This window comes from Artibeus jamaicensis, unplaced genomic scaffold (assembly GCF_021234435.1).
Source record: "Artibeus jamaicensis isolate MK-2021 breed Jamaican fruit bat unplaced genomic scaffold, CSHL_Jam_final contig_373, whole genome shotgun sequence".
NCBI lineage: Eukaryota > Metazoa > Chordata > Mammalia > Chiroptera > Phyllostomidae > Artibeus > Artibeus jamaicensis.
Window position 1 is genome coordinate 4,955,333 of NW_026521807.1, and position 20,858 is coordinate 4,976,190.

Here is a 20,858-nt window from a genome sequence, read left to right on the forward strand (position 1 = left end):
TTTTCTCCTTAAATTCCCTTCCCTCTCCCCTCTGGTCACTGTCCCCTTGTTCTCTATTTCAGTGTCTTTGTTTTTATTCTGCTTGCTTATTTGTTTTGTTGTTTAGTTTCCTGTTAAAGGTGAGATCATATGGTATTTGTCTTTCAACACCTGGCCTATTTCACTCAGCATAATGCTCTCTGGTTTCATCCATGTTGTTGCAAAGGGCAGTAGCTCCTTCTTTCTCTCTGCTGCATAGAATTCCTATTTTGTGTTGGAGTGTGATCGGGCAGCATAAGGAGGTGACTGGGCTGCCGGAGGTAGGTATGTGTGGATCATTACAGTTTTCAAAGGGAGTTGTCTCGTTCTGGAGAAGACATCTAAACAACTGTAGCAGGTGGTGGAGATAACACGCAAATAAGTGGTGAAGGGAAAGTCGTTCCACACTGAGGGAGCAACTACTTCAAAACCCTACAGCAGAAGGACACTGAGTATTTTGGGTACTAGCGTGGAGGTCACTGTGGCTTAAGTAGAACATGAGAGAGGGAAACGAGATAAAGAGGCAGTCATTTAAGGGGAGTGGTTAAGGAAGCAGGGGGATAAAGAAGTTCAGTGTTTAGGTCCAGCAGGGAGACTCTATGCCATTTAAGTGATATTTCAGGCTGTGAAGCTGTTGAGATCACCCAGAGAGCAGCTGTAGATAGAAATGAAAAGAGGCCCATGGCCTGAGTGAGGGGTCAAGGAAAACAGCAAAGAGGACAAAGGAGGAACTGCCAGTGCAGTCGGAGGGCAGCTAGGAGGGCCAGGTGTCCCGCGAGTCCACTGAAGGAAATGCATCAAGGAGGAGGGAGTGGTCACGTGTCGACCGCTACTAACGGCTGATAAGGTGGCGAGGGGTCTGAGGTACTTGCTGATTTTCCTGGCCTGGGGGTTGAATGGTGAGTGGGAAGGAGGGAGCGCTCCTCCAATGATTGAGCTGAGCCGGCTGCCCAGCATCCTGCACCTCAGCAGGCTTTGTTCTCTGCTTAAAGCATTTTCATTTTAGCGGAGAAGTTATGTGCTCTTTATACACCGACGGGATTTGTCAGCCTCCCAAGGATGTCTCTGGACATTATTCATTATTAATAAGTTGCACCTACTGAATGCTTTAAAATGTGCTGTTCAATATTTTATAATATAGATGTAAAAATATGGACACAAAAAAGAACTAAAAATTACTCTGAACACCCAGCACACTAAATAAATGTTTATCAAAGTATTTTCCACAGATAACTGTGTTCGAATTACCTGAGGGTTTTCAAACATGCAGATTCCTGAACCCACATTGCAGACACGCCCAAGTTTTAACAAGCTCCACAGATCACTTTTGTACAATTACATTAGAGAACCTCTGCCCTGCAGATCAGCTGTTTCCATCACTAAATCCTCCCCGGTCCTGCCACAGAGGAATAATTTTACAGTTTGGCTCTCAGGGTGTATGTACCATTTTTGCTTTTTACCTCATATACGTCTTTCCATATATCTGTAAATTCTTCGTATTGGTGTCTTCGAATACATATTAGTATGTATACTCATATATTAGGATATATATGTACCTGTATATATTCTGCCACACTAACATACCACTTTACTAGCTTTTTCTGAATATTAGGCATGTGACGTGGGCAGTTTCCTGGTTTTACATTCATATAGGCTGTGGCGCTGAATATCTCTGTGCCGGAGTTTCTTCCCTTTCGAGGTTCCTGGCTGGCGTAGCTTCGGCACAGCAGGTGAGGCTGGTCCAGAGGGTCTGAGCACTTCCACGGTTTCATAATTCATGACTCGGCAGACCGCCTCCGTGCCTCAGGGAACACGCAGCTCATCCTCACTACAGTCCCAGCAGGGTGTCTGTGCGGCTCTCTTTCAAGTCGTGTCGAAGTTGGCTTTTGTCACATTTGTCAGATTTTCCTATTTAATAGAAAACGGATACTATTTTCTAGTGGTTTTAATACACCTCTGTAATTATCAATGAGATTACCATTTTATACTATTTCTGTTTCTTGTCAGTGCATGCCAGATGGAAATTTATTCATTTTAACTATCCACAGACCAGGGAAATGAAAATTTCCTATCAATTCCTAATATGAATGTGTTTGCTGTTATTTTGACTTTTATTTTTCATTCTTTATTTTGCTAAATCTTAATATTTTTGTGACTTGATTTGACGCCACCTTGCTAAACTACTGTGTTACACTAATCACACATGGTTATTATTTAAGATAAAAAGGTGGTTCTTGAGTATTGACACAATCCCAGTTTCACAGAAAGCAGTCTGTACAAAAATGAAAACTTTTGGCTAAGCCAGGCCTCTGTCTCTGAGGCTGTAATTTTCAGAAGTTACAATTGCTTGAGGGATTAATTACACTGTTAGTTACACCAGTGAGGCCATTATTAACTGTTGGCGCCTCCAACAAAACACTCAAGTGGCTAATGGTCTTAAGCAATAATTCTTCCTTTTCTCATCTATTTATAGGAAAAAAGTGAGGCTGGAGATCTGACCATGCATTTCAATGTGGTGCATTCATTTGTGCTTGTCTTACTGTCATACAATAATGGTGTATGCAACACACTTTTCTGTAATTATGGGTATTAACCAAAATGCAAAATTAAAATTCACCTCTGAGCTTCTTGGTTTGGACAGAAGTGTCAAAGTACAGACCTATATAGACAAATTTATAGCATGCTGACATGTTCTCTTCCTTAAAATAGCTTTTCTGGAGTCAATAGGGAATTTTCTGTTTTAACAAAAAGGAGAATTAAAAGAAAAAAGTTGCATCTACCCTTTCTTCCTACTACCTAGACATACTAAGAAGGTAAAAAATAGGGTGACATAGTAGACCACTGACCTTTTTGAATAACTATTGCCTGAGGCAAAACCCTAAAAAAAACCTGCTGGCGGACTCATTCCCAACACTTGAGGTGGACCAGCTGTGTGGGAATTACCTGGGGCTGTCGTAAACGTGCATCAGCCCAGGTCCCGCACTAGTCACAGTCATCACCACCGAACTGGAATAGCCTCGGCCCAGGACCCACTTCTGTTACCCTAGTAATTTAAGGTTTACTGTCTTTCACATAAATTCGGTGTTGCCCTTAAAGATATGTGACGCCTCCTTTATTGCCATGCTTTTCTTGCATAAGTGACCTGAATTCATTTTCCTAGAGCTCAGATCGTTCTCTCCAATACCACCAAGATGCATGCTTGTATGAGAATAAATATTTGCCATTCCTTCCAATATAAATATTCATACACACGTTCATATAAAGGTATCTTCTGCTTTTCTAAAGGTCATATTGTATCACTTCACTTTTACAATAGTCCTGTTATTCTCTGATGCTGTAGTTTAAGGAAGTGAATTGAAGTGAACTGTAAAATATTCCATTTTATTTCCAGAGTTGGGATTCTCTGTACTTGGTCATTGAAATAATGGCATAAGACATGAGGAAACAAATTTGTAAGGAAAAACAAGTATGAAAATAACTGATACACTAAGTAGACTGAATAGTAAAGTGATGTCACTGATCTGAAGATTTTTATATGCATATTTACTTTTTATTATTTTAAAATTCTCACCTGATATTGATGTATTGATTGATGAGAGAGAGAGAGAGAAAGAGAGAGAAACACCCACATATGTCCCGACAAGGTATCGAGCCCTCAACCTAGGTATGTGCCTTGACCAGGGCTGGAACCCACAAGGTTTTCGGTTTAGGGGATGATGCTCCATCCAGCGGAACCACCCAGCCTGGGCCACATATTTACTCTTTCATTTAATGTTGGGGTTTAGGATAAACCAGACTTCAGGGCCTCTGTGGAGTTACTTGCAATCCGTTCCTTCGCATCATTTAATTGTGGTCGTAAAGCGCCACGTGGCATCCTAGTTACTAGAAGTAATTTCTGATTTTAAATTTGTTAAATCTTTAAAAAAATGTTCTGTTTTCTTCATAGGAAATATGTATAATTCAAAATAAGTCCTTCTCTAACCCAAAGTAATTGCAAAGAGAAACTTTAAATCGATAAAGCATAGATAAAAAATAAAGAAAGCAGAGAAAATCAGCCAAAGTTCCTGAGTGTTCCTTTTAGAAAGAAAAAGAGGTAAAGACGAACAGGGTTTCCTGTATGCCACAAACAGGAGAAATTACACCATGCATCCTCATGAATCCGACATGGTGCCCAGAGAAACTCTGCTAGAGAAACTGGTAAAAGGAGGAGATTTGTGGGCACCCCCCCACCTAAACACCAAATAAAACCAAAACAACCAGCTGAGAAGCAGACATAGAACTTACTAGTAAAAGAGAAGACGAATTTCTTATAAGGAAGCCACCATGTCTCCTCTGCCTGCCCCACAGGGCAGACGCTGAGTGCCGAAGAGGCAGTCACCACCGGAAGGTAACAAACCTCTGAAGGAGCGCTGCACCTGCCAGAAAATTGTCACAGTGTGATACTGTGTTAGAATCTTTGGGTGAGACATTGCAGGGAAACCGTCCTTATGTCTCTCTTCAGGTACCAGCCAGGTGTACAGTTTTGCTGTCTAGACATTAAATCTGTTCACCAGTGTATAACGTTTACCTGCCATTGTGTGTGTGTGTGAGTGTGTGTGTGAGAGAGAGAGAGAGAAAGGGAGATGAGAAACTCAATTGTTTTGTGGCTCAACACAATTCTGAGAATATATGATCTGGCTTGGTTTTCATGTGGGTCATAATTGTCTCTTTTTTAATTTCACAGTGTGTGGACAATATACGGTGTAACGGTTTGATGACTATAGTGTTTGAAGAGAATTCCAAAGTTACTGTGCCACATATGATTAAGTAAGTGCTATAATACGTTCCCTCGAATTTTAATCAAGATCAAATTGGTAGAGAATGTACAATCCTGAATAAAATATTGCTTCAATATCATTCTGCTTCATATTCTGAATATTTCTTGACAGTAATATTCATGACATGTCATTATAAGCAAGACTACCAAAATGTTTATTCAGATTTATAGTTTATTGACTCAGAGCATAGAAAAATTGTTTTTGTGCTGTTACATATGCCTTCAGTCAGGGCAGAAAATCCTATCGAGATTTTCAAGTTCAGTATAAAAAATTGTGATAGCCAGATGCCTCCGAGGTCAGAAGGTGGATCAAGGTATAGCAGATACTTTTGGCATCTCCCCAAGGGCATAGATCTTGTTATTCAGGTTTGGTTGTAGAAATTTGTTTCGATTTTAAAGACAGTGTGAATCATCTGGCTTTTCCATGGTTCCATCTACCCACTGCCCAGGTGTGGATCTGCCCTCGAGTCTACTGCCCAGGGCTGCTGTCCTGCTCTCTGTATTGTTTTGTTAACAAAGTAAATCCTATCATTTAAAATGATTGGTAGGGACACTCTCGTTTAAAACCAGAAGCTATATCAATAACTCTGTGTCACAGCTCACTGTGTTAATGCTTTTGTTTGTATGTACTTTTATCTTCCAAATTCAGAAATGGTTTTGGGAGTATTTTGGAGCTGACCAGGTTGTTTCTTACACTCATTTTCTTCTTTACTTGCTTTCCAAGTTCTAAAAATAAAATGTATTTTTAAAAGCAGTTCTATTACATATTTTTAAAACTTATGTGAAACTAAGAAATGTTTGTTTTTTATACCTTTTTATGTGAGTTTTTGGTGGGTCTGAGCTGTTTAAGGCAATAAATAACCTTAACTTTCCTCTTCACAGGTATTAACTATAATCAGGATCATTCCAATGGTACAACTTTTAAAATATTAATTATTATATGAGGTGAAGGCAGAGTATATCATATCAGTGCCATAAGTACTATAGAAAAATTATAAAAGGATGATAGTATTTTAGGCTGGGTAAAAAACAAAACAAACAAAAACCTCAAAACAAAGTCCCTCACAACTCATAGACACAGACAACAGTGTATGGTGATTGCCAGAGGGAAGGGGGTGGGGGGAGGGAGGAGAGAGTAAAAGCAGGGTAAGGAAATCTTGACTTTAACAAAAGTATGATAGTGTTTAAATTACTAGTCAAATTAAAAAATATCTGGGGTGAGATTATTTAAAAACTCTAGGGCAAAGATTTCTTTAGTGTTTAGTTCTCTAGGTTTTTAGTTTCATGTAGTTTTTTTAGAAAACCAGGTTGGTTAAAAATGTGTGATGCTAGTATTAAAACCAAGAAAACCAAGTATAAAATATTAAATCAAAAGGTCCAAATTGTGACTTAGTTTTAAAATTCACATTGTTGGGTTAGAGCTTTTGTGCTGATTTTCTACCCATGAGATTCTTATTTTAATATTTCATAATACAATATATATTATATTTATTTGTCTAAAAGGTATTCTCTCAAAGGTTAGACAGCCATGAAACTCCAGACTGCTTTAGAATGAGAATTATGTAAGTTGGACTTTGCACCCACATTAAAAGCTGAACCAAAAACAGTTGCACACACACTATTCATGCATTTTGTTGACTTTAAAAATTAATACAGATAAAAACTTCAGTTTATGCCTGACCGGTTATGACTGGCACCCAAATGCCTCTTCTGTCCCCAGTGATGGCAGTTTGGCCGGCACCCATGTCCAATGTCATTTGTGTAACTGCCTCCCTGATGGATCGAGACTTTCCTGCCTTCGGGTACACAGAGGTGGTGCTTGAGTGAGTAGGACTGTTTGTAGGCACAGAACCCTCTGCCTTGAGCTGTGAGAAGCTTCTGTGAGAGTCACACATTTTGATGCCCATCTGTACTACACTAGATATACACCCAAAGGCAGCGTGTCCTATGTTTCTTCTATTTTTCCTTACCTCACTGAGCTTGATGCTCCTCAATCAGAGGAAAGAGGATGATTTTGCCATTTTTGTTCCTTATGATAATCTCCTCCATGGCTCTCTTCTATCCTAAATTCTGTATTCTTGTTTCTCTGTGCATCTTCCTGGCTATATACCATGAAAAAAAAAAGACATTTTGCAGAGTTAAAAGAAAAGTTATCTCCTCTTAATCATGTCTTGTTACTGACATGGCAACACTTTGCAAGCACTCACTTCCTTTCAAATCTTACTACTTGTAATGGGTGATATGGGTTTGATGCTTTAAGATTTTAAGGTTTTTTTTAAGTGTTTACCAAAAGGGAGCTGGTTCTTATCATAAGAGGCTTAAGTAACACATTATATCTTGGAAGTCCCTTAGGAAATAAAGACCTTATTCAGTGTAATAAAAGAAAATTAAATAATTTCATAATATTTAATTTTTTCTTTACTTAAAATTAAAATGTAATCACAATTTTAAAGGACAGTGGTATAATTAGTTTTGCTTTATATTTCATTTTAATAGTGTATTTTATTTAACCCAACAGATCTAAAATATTAATATTTTGATATCTAAACAACATAAGAAGTATTAATGAGGTTATTTACATTTTAGTCCATTTTATTTCAATTTCATGTCGGCTACAGTATGTTTTTCCTCCTAGTGTTTTGATTGATTGAAGTAATTAAAGTCAAAAGATGCAAATCTCAAACTACAATCAAAATGCAAAATTGTGACATCTATCAGGTGAAAATACCCCTTTAAGTGGTGTTTTACATTTTATGTATTAGGTTGAGGCTTGCTTTCTTTTAATAAGAATTGACCTCAATTTTCCTAGAAAATAGAGGTTATTGGTGGGAGATGGTGGAAGAAAAGCTGATAGCTTCAGTCAGCCATCTTCAGACAGACTGATTTATCAAAGTTTCTAAGGTCTTTTTACAAATGAGAAAATTAAGAACCAGAAAAAATAGTTGATTGAGGGTGATATAATGAGCAGAAAAAAGAGCCACGCAGTTTTCAAAGAATCTCAAAGGACATGCTTGTGCATTTTTGAGATTGGTAATGATACTAAAACTAGCAGCCCACCCTTAGTCCATTCCTTGGTAGGGGTTAGCAGCTCATTTAAAACACCCTTTATGCCTCATGTGAAATACTTCCGCCTGCACTTGAGCATACTTTGGGGTGGGAAGTTTCCAAGAGCAAGCTACGAAAAGCTATTGATTCCTTTTTACCGAAAAGAAAATAAATATATAATTTGAAACTTTTCGAAGAGCTGAAGGAGATAATTATGGGCACTCAAAAAGCCAACTAATTCTTGGCAAGCAATGGCCCACTGAGCATCACCAGCCCTGTAGCACATCCTTTAATCAGGTGGTGAAATCCAGGGCTTCATTGATCACCGGTTCCGAAATGCTGCAATGAAGGGGAACAAATGATCTCAGACGGGAATGCAAGGGCTCGGGGCACTCCTTAAGAAGGTGGGCATTTCTCTGAGCCCCACTTGGATTCAGCCTCTGCTACTAAGTTTTTCCTCTTGCAAACTTTGCTCCTCCACTGGCCCCTTTTGCTCTTTTAACAAATGCTCAACGGAGCCAAGAGGTCTGAGCAGGCAAAAGCGCTTGAGGGCTGGAGTGTGAACCCTCTTGCAGTTTGCTCGCCCACCTGGAGAGGTGTCTTGGGCTTCCAGTTTATGGGTCCAGTTGGGTTGAGGAGCAGCCATATGGAAGGTTCTATAGAATGAAAAAAAGCAGAGTGGTGCAGCAATCTACAGAAGGGTTTGCAGCCTATAGTTCACCCTTTCTTTTTAATTAAGGTAAAATTGGTTTATAATATTATATCAGTTTCAGGTGCACATTATCATTTGATATTTGATCATTTGAAAGCGATCACCACCATAAGTCTATCACCCATCATCTTGCAATTCACTCTCTTTGCCCATTTTTCTTTAAAATAAATGAAGACATTTTTATAAACATTTAAAAAATATTTTATTTATTTATTTTTAGAGAGAGGGGAAGAAAAGAAGAAAGAAAGGGAGATAAACCTCAGTGTGTGGTTGCTTCTATGAGCCCCCACTGGGGATGCAGCCCGCAACCTAGGCATGTGCCCTGACTGGGAATCGAACCTACAACCTTTTGGTTTGCAGGCCCACATTCAGTCCACTGAGCTACACCAGCCAGGGCAAAATGAAGACATTTTTAACACTGCAGAATATTGAAAACAAAGCATTTTACATAATTTATAGATTAAAGTGTACTTATGAAATGGATAGCTTTAAGTGCATTGATAAGCCAGAAAGCATGGAATAAATTATGCATTTGACTCAAGATGTTAGAAAAAGGATAACAAAAATAACCTTACAGAAAGTATAGGAAGGAAATAATTAAGATAAGAACAGACATTAATAAATTAAAATATAGAAAAACAGTAAAATTGATAAAGAGACAGTTCTAGAGGGAGAAATACCTAATTATATAATCTATAATACCTAATGTAACATAATTACAACAACAACAACAGACATTAGTAAATTAAAATATAGAAAACAGAGTTGTCAAAGAGCCAGTTCTAGAGGGAGAAATACCTTATAATCTGTTAGTCAGTTTGAACAGATGCACCAAAGTAGAAGTGAAAAAAAGAGGTAACCACAGACACAGCAATGGCGTCTGTCCCTGCTCCCTGACCCCTTGTCAGGCGTCACTTTTCAAGGGGCATTTTTGATATTCTGACTTAAGGGCATAAGCAAAGCCCTTCCTAAATAGGGCTTTGGCCTCATTTTCCTAATTAAACATCATCGAAGTAGAAAGAGAAAGGAAGGGTAGCAGATAATGCTGTCCCAAAACGTGCCGCTTTGTTGTATTGATTATTTTGAGCAGTAGGAACTTGAAAAACAGCAAATGCATGGAGAGGCTTTCTCTAAACTCCCCTTATCTGCCGAAAGACAGATCCTCTAAATGAGACTCGGTTGTCGTAAATGCCTTCCCAGAGAGTTTCATCAACCAGGGAGGGCTGACCCTTGTCACTGGAGGGGAGACTAGAAGCTGACACCACTCCCAGAAAAACTGCCACACACTATTTCATCTCCCATCTGTTCTAAAGACCCGTTCATCTGTCCTAAGAATCATTCACTCTTCCTTAAGAGGCTGCCATTTCTCCTCTCCTTTCCTAATTAAGATGGTGTTTAATCCTGAATCTAAGCCACCTTGGGGAGTTACTCATTTCTCCCTGGGTATCTCCCATGCATTCATGTTAATAAAATTGTTTATTTTTCTCTTGCTAAACTGTCTTTTATTACAGGGGTCTCAGGCAAGAACTCAGAAGGGTAGAGGGAAAATTATTTTTCCTTCCCTACAGAAGGAATCTACAAAATGAAATGAATTATTATTACCTTCTCCACAGTCAAGTCTGAGCTTCCTAAATTATATTAGCATATTTGATGTTTTTATAGCCCTGCCTTGTTGTATGCAGTATGTCATGTCAACATCTTTTACCAAATGCAATGGGATGTCCCTACACAAGTGTGTATTTAACCTATATATAAACACCCAGTGGCCGAGAGGAAGCTGTGTCCTGGGTTTGTTCTCATGTTCCTGCTTTGTGCATAGGTCTGATGCCCGTCTTCATAAAGATGACACTGACATTTGCTTCAGTAAAACACTCAACTCCTGCAAAGTGCCCCAGATCCGTTACGCGAGTGTGGAGCGCCTCCTGGAGCGGCTGACAGACTTGCGGTTTCTTAGTATCGATTTCCTCAATACCTTTCTGCACACCTACCGTATTTTCACTACAGCAGATATGGTACTGGCGAAGCTTTCTGACATATACAAGAGGCCTTTTACCTCCATCCCTGTCAGGTAGGCCCGGGATTTGCCCCTCACGAAAGGGTAGTCCTCCTAGTCCCTGGGTCTCCGGCAGATGAGCAGCCCACTCTACAGAGCTGCTCTGAGGGTGTATTGTCTTGCCTTTGAACTTCTCACTAGTAGCAGAGGGTGATAGAGGTCACAGATAGTTCCTGAGGGAAGAAGTTGAGAACCCTGAAGTCCCCAAGTGGCCTCCACTTGCTTCGTGATTATTTGGAACTCCATTATCTGAGGCTTTTCTATTTTATTTTTTACAGTTGTGCTCTTCAAACTTTAATATGTGTAAGAATCACCCAGGGGTCTTGGGAAATGGCAGGCTCTGATTCAGCAGGTCTGCAGCGGAGCCTAAGTTCTGCATTTCTAACAAGCTGCCCAGAGATACCAATGCTACTTGGTCCTTGGACCACAGTTTAGCAGCAAGAATCAGCCTAAAAAGTGTCTCTGCCTTTGGCAAGTGTATCGAATACAGGTAGCACTGAAATAGGAAATCCAGCAATGAAAGTGTGATGATATCGTGACCTTTTAATGTAGGGAGCATGTTCTTGACTGACATCAGGGGAATCTTTTTCACTTGGCTGCAATCTTTGCTCATATTTCTAGGTCACTGGAATTGTTTTTTGCTACCAGCCAGAACAACAGAGGTGAACATTTGGTGGATGGCAAGTCCCCACGCCTGTGTCGCAAATTCTCTTCCCCACCACCCCTAGCTGTGTCCAGAACGTCCTCCCCAGTGAGGGCCAGAAAGCTATCGTTGACTTCTCCCTTGAACTCAAGGGTAGGAGCCTTGGACCTGACCACCGCCCCGGCGTCCAGCAGCCCCACCACCACCCACAGCCCTGCCTCGTCCCCACCGCCGCACCCTGGTAAAGTACCGTTGGATCTTAGCAGAAGCCTTTCCTCTCCAGAGCAAAGCCCAGGATCAGTAGAAGAGCATGTAGATAACCCCCGCGTGGATCTGTGTAACAAGCTAAAACGAAGTATTCAAAGAGGTATTACTGGCTGCCACACCCCCTGTTTGCTGGCCACCTGCTTCCGCACGGTTCCTTCTGGACCCCCAGCTCCCTTTCTTTATGACTTCTGCATAGAAAATAGAATGTAGACAGCGAGTAGTTAGAAGAACAAAAGCCTGTAGTTCCCTCAAGCTTTTGTGGAGAGGAGATCAAAGTTAGCTCTCTTAATGTCTTCTATAGAAAAGGCTACTTGCTGTTAGTTGTTTGTGGAAGAATAGCACTCTCTGAATGATATTACTGGAAGGTTCTTCATGGAATACCATTAAGGCTGGCTGGGTAAAGAGCCTGCCTAGTGGTACTCTGCATAGAGGTAGGTTGTGGGCACCTTCATCCCTGAGCTTGGCCCTCAGAGCCTTCTCCTCCTGCAGCGTCTGCCTTAAGCCCCTGTACTGCCTCCAGCCTCCCCTGCGAAGGGTGCTCTTGCCTAGAAGTGTTTTGATGGCTTCTTCAGTCTAGTTACCAAGGCAACACTCCACATTGCATAGGAAATCTAAAGAGCAAAATCAAATCTGAGACTGTTTATTGTCCATGGCAGCCAAACGTTTTTTTTAAAAGCTGGATTAAATGGTTTGTTTTCCTGATTAAATTCTCTAATGACTTCCTATCATACATGGATTACAGCACATTCTCCCTGCCAAGGCCTTCAGACCCTATGAGAATTGGATGCTGTCTCCTCTCAACCCTGCCCCTGCCATGCTCCTTCATCTGCTAGGCTACAGTCACATTGATTTTCTTTTTATTTTATATTTATTATTTTTAAAATCTTCACCTGAGGATGTATTTACTGATTTTAGAGAGAAAGGAAAGGAGAGAGAGAGAGAAACAAAAATCCCACACACACTGATGTGAGAAACATCACACCCTGTGTACACCCTGACTGGAGTTCAAACTCGAAGCCTTCTGGTACATGGAATGATGCTCCAACCAGCAGAGCCATCTGGCCAGGGGTGATTTCCTTTTCCTGTTCCAGAAACACCTTAATCATTGCCGCCTCAGGGCTTTTGCATGTGTTCTTCCCTCTGCCTGGACAGTCTTTCCCCCATAAGAGTTCCATGAGATTAGCAACCTTACCAATGTTGTTCACCTCTATATACTCAGTGCCTTGGCTAGTGCCTGGCAAGTAATACATTTTTGTTCAATCAATGAATCAAGCAAAACTTTCAGCAAACTAATAAAGGTTTCTGTGGCACCTCCACTCACCTTACCTTCCCCAGTTCCGTACAATGTAGCGAGGGGTTGGTGGAGGTTATCCTTGTTGCTTTTATAATCCAGTGTTTCTGTGATGCAAACAAGAAAGGTTTCACAGCCAAATTAGCAAACAGCTTTATTTTTTGCTGTATCATAACTGATTTGCTTACTGATAACAAAAAATGGAGAAATAATCCATCAACATGTCCAAATTTCAAGGAGGGTCACTCAGATGGAAGCAGAGACCCTGGCTTTTGTACCTGCTGGAAGCTTCTCTGCACTTTCCAGCTCAGATCATTTAAATAAGCTTCTCTATTGAAGTACTTAATGGCATTTTGACTGGAGTGGTTGTCATCATCAAAAGTAGCAGCCTTTTAAACAAGAAATTCTTTAAATTGACAAGTTAGCAACTAAGGAGGAGGAAAGGAGGAACATAATTAAAAAGTCATCAGAACAACAAGTTTCAGCAGCATCATGATAGATTCTTCTCTGGAATCTTAAGGCGGCGCACATGCTGACAAGTGCATCTGGGATTCAGTCCAGTGCTGGTGCTTGGCCACTTCCACAGACGGAATGACTTGGGGAGGCTAATCTCAGCCCCGCCCTCTGGGACAGGGTGCCCTGAGAAGTGCAGGAGTTTCCCAGAATAGGGGAGGTTCTTTCCCCTTCTTTATTGGACTGCAGTAAATACAGGAGGAAAAATCTTGAGATAACTCTAGATAATCGAGTTATTCTGAGTTCAGAAGCTCTAGGAATAAACATGTGAGTGTCAGACATTTGTGTCTCTGAGACTTTAGTTTGATTGCCCCTGGGGCTGGAATGAGAACACAGTAGATCTGTTCAAGAGTCATTGCTTCATGTCCTTCTCTGTGGGGGTTGCTCTGCTACAGTGTCCATAATGGTAAATAAACACTGTGTTCCAGCCCCTTACACTCTTAGTTATGTGGAGAAAACAGATACCACATAACTGTAATAGTAGTGCCAGAGATACAGACAGTACTCTGGAGGGCGAAAAACACAGGAGGTCATGTCTGCTTGAGCAGATATATCATTGACATGAGCCAGCGGAATAGATAAGTGGGTTGTAGATGGGTGAACATATGAGCAAAGGGCTAGTGTGAACCTCCAGCGGTGAGAAGCATTTCTGAGAGCGGGAGATGTTACTGCTTCTGAAGGGACGGGCTTTGTCCAGTTCGGATGCCATGTGCAGCCCGACAGAGCTTTCTAATATTAAGGAAACTTTAGAAGAAAAAAAAACACTCTCATAAAAATCATTCTTCTTTTCTCTTTCCTTCTTCTTTACTATCTTAACCGTTTTTAAGTGTATAATTAAGTATCGTTAATTATAGTTGCACTGTTGTGCCACTAATCTCCAGAACTTCTTCATCTGCAGAACTGAAGCTCTATGCCTCCATAGGGCTTAAACAGCTCCCCATCTCTCCCTCCCCCCAGCCCCTGGCAAACACCGTCTGCTTGCTGTTTCTAGAGTTTGACTCATACATTGTCTTTTTTGTGGCTGACTTATTTCACTTAGCATAATGCCTCAAGGTTCATCTGTGTTGCAGCATGTGCCAGAAGTTCCCTTTATTTTAAGACAAAAGCAACAAACAATGCAAATGTCTCTCAGAAGAATAGGCAAAGAAAATACGGGAATAATGCTGCAGTGAGTAGGGCAGTGCAAATACATCTTTGAGACCCTGCTTCCAATGCTTTTGGATATATATATATATATACCCAGAAGTGAGATTGCTGGATCATACGGTAATTCAGGATTGAATTGTTTGAGGATCTTCTGGGTCTTCTCCATAGTGGCTGTGCTGTTTTACGTTCCTACCAATGGTGCACAGGGTTCCGATTTTCTGCATCCTTGTCAACCCTTACTCTTTTCTGCTCTTTTGATAGTGTCCTTCTGCATGGGTGTGTGGTGAGAATTTTTCTTCTTTTTTTGCAATTTCCCAGAGATTTTATTTTAATGTGGCTAAGGCTTGGTAGTATGGATATTAATTTTTTCTTTAACAGGGAAATGAAAGAAAAATTTCTTTTTTTCTGCATTTTAGTCTAAATCCATATCACAGTTCTAGAGGTCCTCAGTCAAGCTTCCCATTGCCCACCCTAATTAATTCTTTCACCTTAACTTGTTACACATAGATTTTTTTCACATTAGTCACCAAGTCCCTAGTTTGGTTTTCAAAGCCCAAGCCCAGAGTATATATATAGCCCAACACTACATCATGAAGCCTGCTTGGGCCGACTGACTAGGTGGAGGTGTGGTCACTGGTAGGAGTCAGTAGTTTTTTCCCTGAAGCAAGATAGACATGGGGGAGGCCAGTGAGAAGGAACTAGTGACACTCTCTGAGCAGGACACTGGCAAAGGCTGCAGAGACCTGTCAGTGCAGGTGCTGGACAGAGGCAGGACCATTGTGGACACAGCAAATGGTGACCAGTGCGTTTGTCATGTGGCAGCATTGATCGTTTATGACCAGGGGCCTCAGATGGAGAGAGCCCAGGAATAACGGTGTGGCAAAAATATTAGGTTCTCTCTCACATTAGAGAAATAGCTAAAGCTGAGGGCTTAATGCCTCTGTGTTTTACTGGATTTCCCCCAAACAAAAGATTTGCATTTAGATTTCCAGGGACTCATTTATCCATGTGGTTCATGGGTTAGGAATGTCATTTTGCTGTTCCAGGTCATAGCTAAATACAGAGTTCCTCTAACTCAAGGTGATGGGGAAGTTCAAGGTCGTGTCTAGGTGAGACCTATGGCACTGGATCAGTTGCATTTGAGCCAGCCTCCACTCCAGAGATTTCAGTGCCTCTGCCCACCCACTAACACCCCCACACTCCTTATCTCTTCTGCTGACCACAACTTCCCCCAGAACTTTCATTAAGCACTTTGCTCTTGGCCACTTCTATCCATCTTTATTTTTCCACTTTCTGTAGCTTTCTTCTCATTATTTTAAATGTATTCACTTCTGTCTTAAAATATTTAAAGTAGTCATTCAAACAGGCACATGGAACAACTGGATTAAAAATAAAATAGGCAAGGAAATCAGGCAATGAAGAAAAATTGTGGGAGGTCAAGAGTATGGTTAGTGAAAAAATGAATATTGTGTGGTCCTCTGCACTTCCCAGAGTTGCCCTGATTTTGGCTCTGAATATAATCAGTTACATGATTCTTACAAAAGCTAAGATAGATTGGTATGCAGGCACATCTTTTTTTTTCTACTGGGACTTGAGAACAATTTATCCTGTGTATCCTTGTCAAGAAAACACTGCGCGTAGGAAGCTTAGAATTGATACTGGGGGCTAGGGAGCTCTTTGGCATTTTTCTGAATGCTGGAACAAAGGAATTATAGACTTGGTTTTTTTTAAAGATTTTATTTATTTATCTGTAGAGGGGAAGGGGAGGAGAGAGGGAGAGAAACATCAATATATGGTTGCCTCTCTTGCATCCCCTGCTGGGAACTGGCCTGCAACCCAGGCATGTGCCCTGACTGGGAATTGAACCATGATCCTTTGGTCTGCAGGCCTGTGCTCAATCCACTGAGCTATATAAGCCAGGGCTAGACTTACTTTTTATACTTTATTTTGCATTGGTATATGGTTAACTTTGGTCATAAGTAGTTCTAGGAAAGGTGAGGGTGAAACTTTACTTCAGCATCAGTCTCACAAGTTTATACTGTGGTGTTTGTGTGTGCATATGCGTGTGCGTGTGCAATGTCTGTAGAAGCTAGGAGGGCTGTTGTGTTAACTCTACTGTCTAGTCTTGAAAATTCCAGTTGGCAAAGAAAAGGGAGATGCTGATCTGTCTTTAATTCGAAAGATGTTTGCTTGTGCTTTGCATAATGTTAACACTTTCAAACAGTTGGCAAACTTGAATAAGAATCGTATGCCAACAGTTTATACATTTTTCGCTTTTTACTTTAGGGCACAGTGCCACACAACCTCATTGTGTAAGATCAGCTTCGCCCATTAGGTCAGTGCTGAGGCCGTAGGTCTTTCTCACCGCTGCTCAGCTAGACGGTTTTTGGGGTGTACCCTTTGAAAGATGCCAGTGACCTTTGTGCAGTTTTATCATCGTATAGATAGCACTGATCTTGCAGTAATTCCTGGCAGGAGAGCTTCAAATGATAAGAAGGGAAAGAAGAGAAATAGAAAACCTCCCTAAAAATGAGTGAGACTGTCAAGTTCTGAGGAAAGAATAATGGAATTTATTTTTCCCCTAACTCAGTCCTCAGATCTGTTCCAGGCTCACCCAGCATTGGTTAGTGCCCTGCTTTCTTGCTCTTGGGCAGCCCACCTTCTGCCCTGCATTCTTCTAAAAATCTCAAATATCAGCCCGACTCACATCCAGATTCCACCCCACAGTGGGGTCTCAATAAAGATCACCCCAATGGCAGGCACAAAAGGAGAGCCCCAGGGCAGGCAGTTCTCTGTTTTGGGGTCCCTCACCCAGGCAGCCTTCACTGGGGCCCCGGCTGTGCCACCCACTCCAAGCATTGCCGCACCACCCACATCACTGGTGTCTGTTTCTGTGTTCTTGGTTTCAAAATTGCCTGCCTGTGGGCTGAACGTGCTCCCAATTTTAGCGTTTGTTTTGAACCCACATCTGCCTACTCGTCCTGCAGGCAAGCTATTTGCTTGGAATTCTGGAATTCGATTAAAAGTGAACAAGCCAGAAGGAAATGCTGCTTTGCCCCCCTCATGCTGGCATGGTTTCTTCTCTTCTTAGGCGTCTATTTGCTGGAAGTGCTATTCTTAGCTTTCCCGTCCTTTCAACGGACATTTGGGCCTGGCCAGCTCTATCACTGGGGAAGTTTTTTGGGTTCAGTGTAATTGCTGACTAAATGATTCTCTCTCTCTCTCTTTAAAAATGTTCTCATTTGCCTCAGAGGAATGAATGGTTGGATCAGAATAAGGACATGTATTTGATATTCTGCTTGTTCTTGCGGAGCAGATGCCTTCCATTACTGAATTTTGAGGGAGTTATTTGGAAGATAATAAAACTAACAGCTAAGCACTGATTTTTTTGTCTGCATCCTGCATAGTTACCAGCTTTCCTGTAATTAAGTCATTCATGGGAAGATTCTAACCATTTCCCTTCCCTGGCTTTTTGTTTTTCAAAAAGGCACATTTGTGGCCATATTACTAAGAGAGTAAATCACACACAAAAGTAAAAATGGCTTTGTATAAAGTCATTGGGACCTTTGTAGAATTTATGGATGAAATCTTGAATGGAGTGGCAACAGGAGTTGAGTTGAGAGTATTTCTGCTGACGGGCAACTTAAAATTGGTGGAGGAGACACAGTTTTTATTGGTTAATGAAAAGCCTGAGGAAGAGAAATGGAAAAATTGTTGGAAATGTAGGAAATTTTTGTAGTGTTTTTCCTTAAAAGAATGTACAGAAAGTTGTTATTTTACCTGGTTAATAAGCCAGATGGAAACATCAGTAATGGCTTAAGTATGAACCTAGAATGACATGTCTTTTATTCATGGGATGTTAGCTGCAGTCAAGAGGCTCAAATGATCTTGAAACCTGCCAATGCTCATTGTAAACATTCCCCCTTGCCTCCTGCTGATGGGCAGGTCTGGGTCCGTGTTCTCCGGTACAACTGTCACAGGACTGTCTGGCAGGATGAGATGATTGACACCTGTGCTGCCCAACAGTGTCGCCACCTGTGGTTACTGAGCACTTAAAATGTGCCTCGTGTCAGCGAGGACCTGAAGTATTAGTTTAACTTTAGTTAGTTTTAATTTACATTTCCATAACCATATTTGGTTATTGCTGTCATTTTGGACAGTGCAGCTCTCTATCCTTAGGAGTCCTCAGGAGCTTCTTGGGCGGCGGTATGCAGAGAGATGCAGACTGTAGTCGATTTAAGGGGGCAACTGAAGCAAAGAGCTAGTGAAGTCCCAGTTTTGATCCCAGTCTGATTTTATACCCTGGAAAAGTCCCTCTTTCCCTGTTGCTTTTAACATCTGCTGTTTGTTTTTAACATCTGCTATTGTGCTGGACAGATGGGACCCCGTAGAGTCAGCCAGGCTCAGCAGGGTCACAAGACATGGGCAGAGAAGAGCTTCCCTTAGATTTAGTGTCATTAGCATACTGCCAGGGGGAATGACTCAATTTCATATTAAACCCCTCTAAAAACATAGGCTAATATGAAATGCTTATTACCCATAACAAAGTTTTGTGTTCCCCTGCATGATACTGACAAGAAGCTTTTGAATTCATGGCCTGCTTGTTAAAATTTGTGGTGTTTCAAAGCAGCAGTCCTGGAGTCTACACCAGGGGACCGAGCAGGAGTGGAGAGCGGCCCCGCATCGGACGCCACAGAACTCTCGCCCTGCAGGTCACCCTCCACCCCGAGGCACCTCCGCTATCGCCAGCCTGGAGGTGAGGGCTCAGAGAGGGACTTGGAAACAAAGAAGCAAAAGATGACTGCGAGCTTCTGAACCTTTAGCTTGTCCGACTGTCTCAGTTATGACAATTAGAAGCAAATAATGTCACTATTGGACCATGTAGTGGAAAACCAAATGGTTGGAGAATATGCCATTAGTGTCACCAATATTTACGTGACCCCATTGCTGGGTTGCACTCTGTGTGGAGTGACATGAATAGAAGGCTTGTACCAGCCGATTGCTAGTGGAAGGATCTCAGTTTCAGACTGAGATTCAGACTATAATAGGAATCTCAGAATCCTATTATACCCTATCGTGAATCTATAGTAAGTAGGCTCATTTGGGACGTCACAATTTTGGGGGTAAGCTTATTAAGGGTACTATTTAATCTAAAAAAAGGTACAGCTGCATGGGACCTTAATCATTATTGCTAGTGGCAGGAACCAGTATATTTTCCATAGTTATGAAACTTAGGAGGTATTGGGTTGGCTAAAAGTTTGGTCAGTTTTTTTTGGTCTGATGGCTCTAGCAGCACTTAGTTGTCTTTAACTTCATTTGAAACCCTTTTCTTAAACTGTGTTTTGACAGCTGTCATATCAGCGTGCATTTTTAAAAACCTTATTAAAATTGGTGAATTTTTGTGCAGCCATTTTAATATTGAAGATGGAAGAAGATACTCAAACTTTTGGTGTATGCTTTATTATTTCAAGAAAGAGAAAAACATGACTAAAATGCAGGAAAAGATTTATGCAGTGTTTATGGAGAAGGCACTGTGACTGACTAAATGTGTCAAAAGTGGTTTGTGAAGTTTCTTGGCATTATTGACATGTTGGCCAAATAATTCTTTGCTGCAGGGCTGTCTGATACGCCGGAAGATGTTTAGCAGCACCCCTGGCCTCTACCCACTAGAAGCCAATAGCAGGAGATAGCCAACATATTCAAAATATCCAAATCAATAAATTTATTGGTAAAAATAAAAAATACGTCTTTTATTTTTTCAGAAAAAAACTAAATGGACTTTTTGGCCAGCCCAGTATTATCCATTCATTCATTTTAGTGCACAGCAAATATCCTATGGAGGAAACATCATCAGAACAGAAGAGTGAAATCTTTCCTTGCCTCATTTTTTCCCACTGCTCGAAGAAATATATCTAAATAATGGTTGTTTTTGAAATGTTTTCTTTTTTCTCCTCAAGCCAATTATTTCAAGTGGGAAGGGAAAAATATACAATTATGAAACCAGACTCACCCCAAGTAACTGAAGTAAAATGTAAAGACACATTTTTGGCTTCACTACTTGTGCTTCAAGTAGGGCAGTTTAGCAAAAGATAGAGAAGCATGCACGGCTGCAAACAGTCATTTCATTCATGGCCTTAGCTGTGTGGTGAAAGTTGTGGTCACCACCATCGACTCCAAGAGCAGCCAGCCTGGGTCAGGCTGTTGTCTGATTTGCCCTGATGGGTGGTAGCCCTTGGGAAGTGGACCGATTTCAGGCTGCTGGTCAATGAAGGTGACAAACTAGATTTTCCTGGCTTGTCAAAAGGCTACTATATAATTAGTCAAATCTCTTTACCATTCTCAGAGCCCTGATCA

General features: G+C 41.1%; 1 protein-coding gene across 7 annotated transcripts in view; it reads left to right on the forward strand.

Annotated features, from left to right (window-relative positions):
* RASGRF2 (Ras protein specific guanine nucleotide releasing factor 2) overlaps positions 1–20,858 on the forward strand; it is a 192,590-nt gene that overhangs the window by 96,224 nt on the left and 75,508 nt on the right. For 2 of the 7 annotated variants that reach the window (XM_037159313.2, XM_053664480.1), the window contains 4 exons: positions 4,742–4,824; positions 10,411–10,659; positions 11,266–11,654; positions 19,132–19,260. In XM_037159313.2, the coding sequence (XP_037015208.2) occupies positions 4,742–4,824; positions 10,411–10,659; positions 11,266–11,654; positions 19,132–19,260 (850 nt within the window). The remainder of the gene's footprint in view (positions 1–4,741; positions 4,825–10,410; positions 10,660–11,265; positions 11,655–19,131; positions 19,261–20,858) is intronic. The other 5 variants (XM_037159317.2, XM_037159318.2, XM_037159314.2 and 2 more) reach the window with 4 other exon arrangements.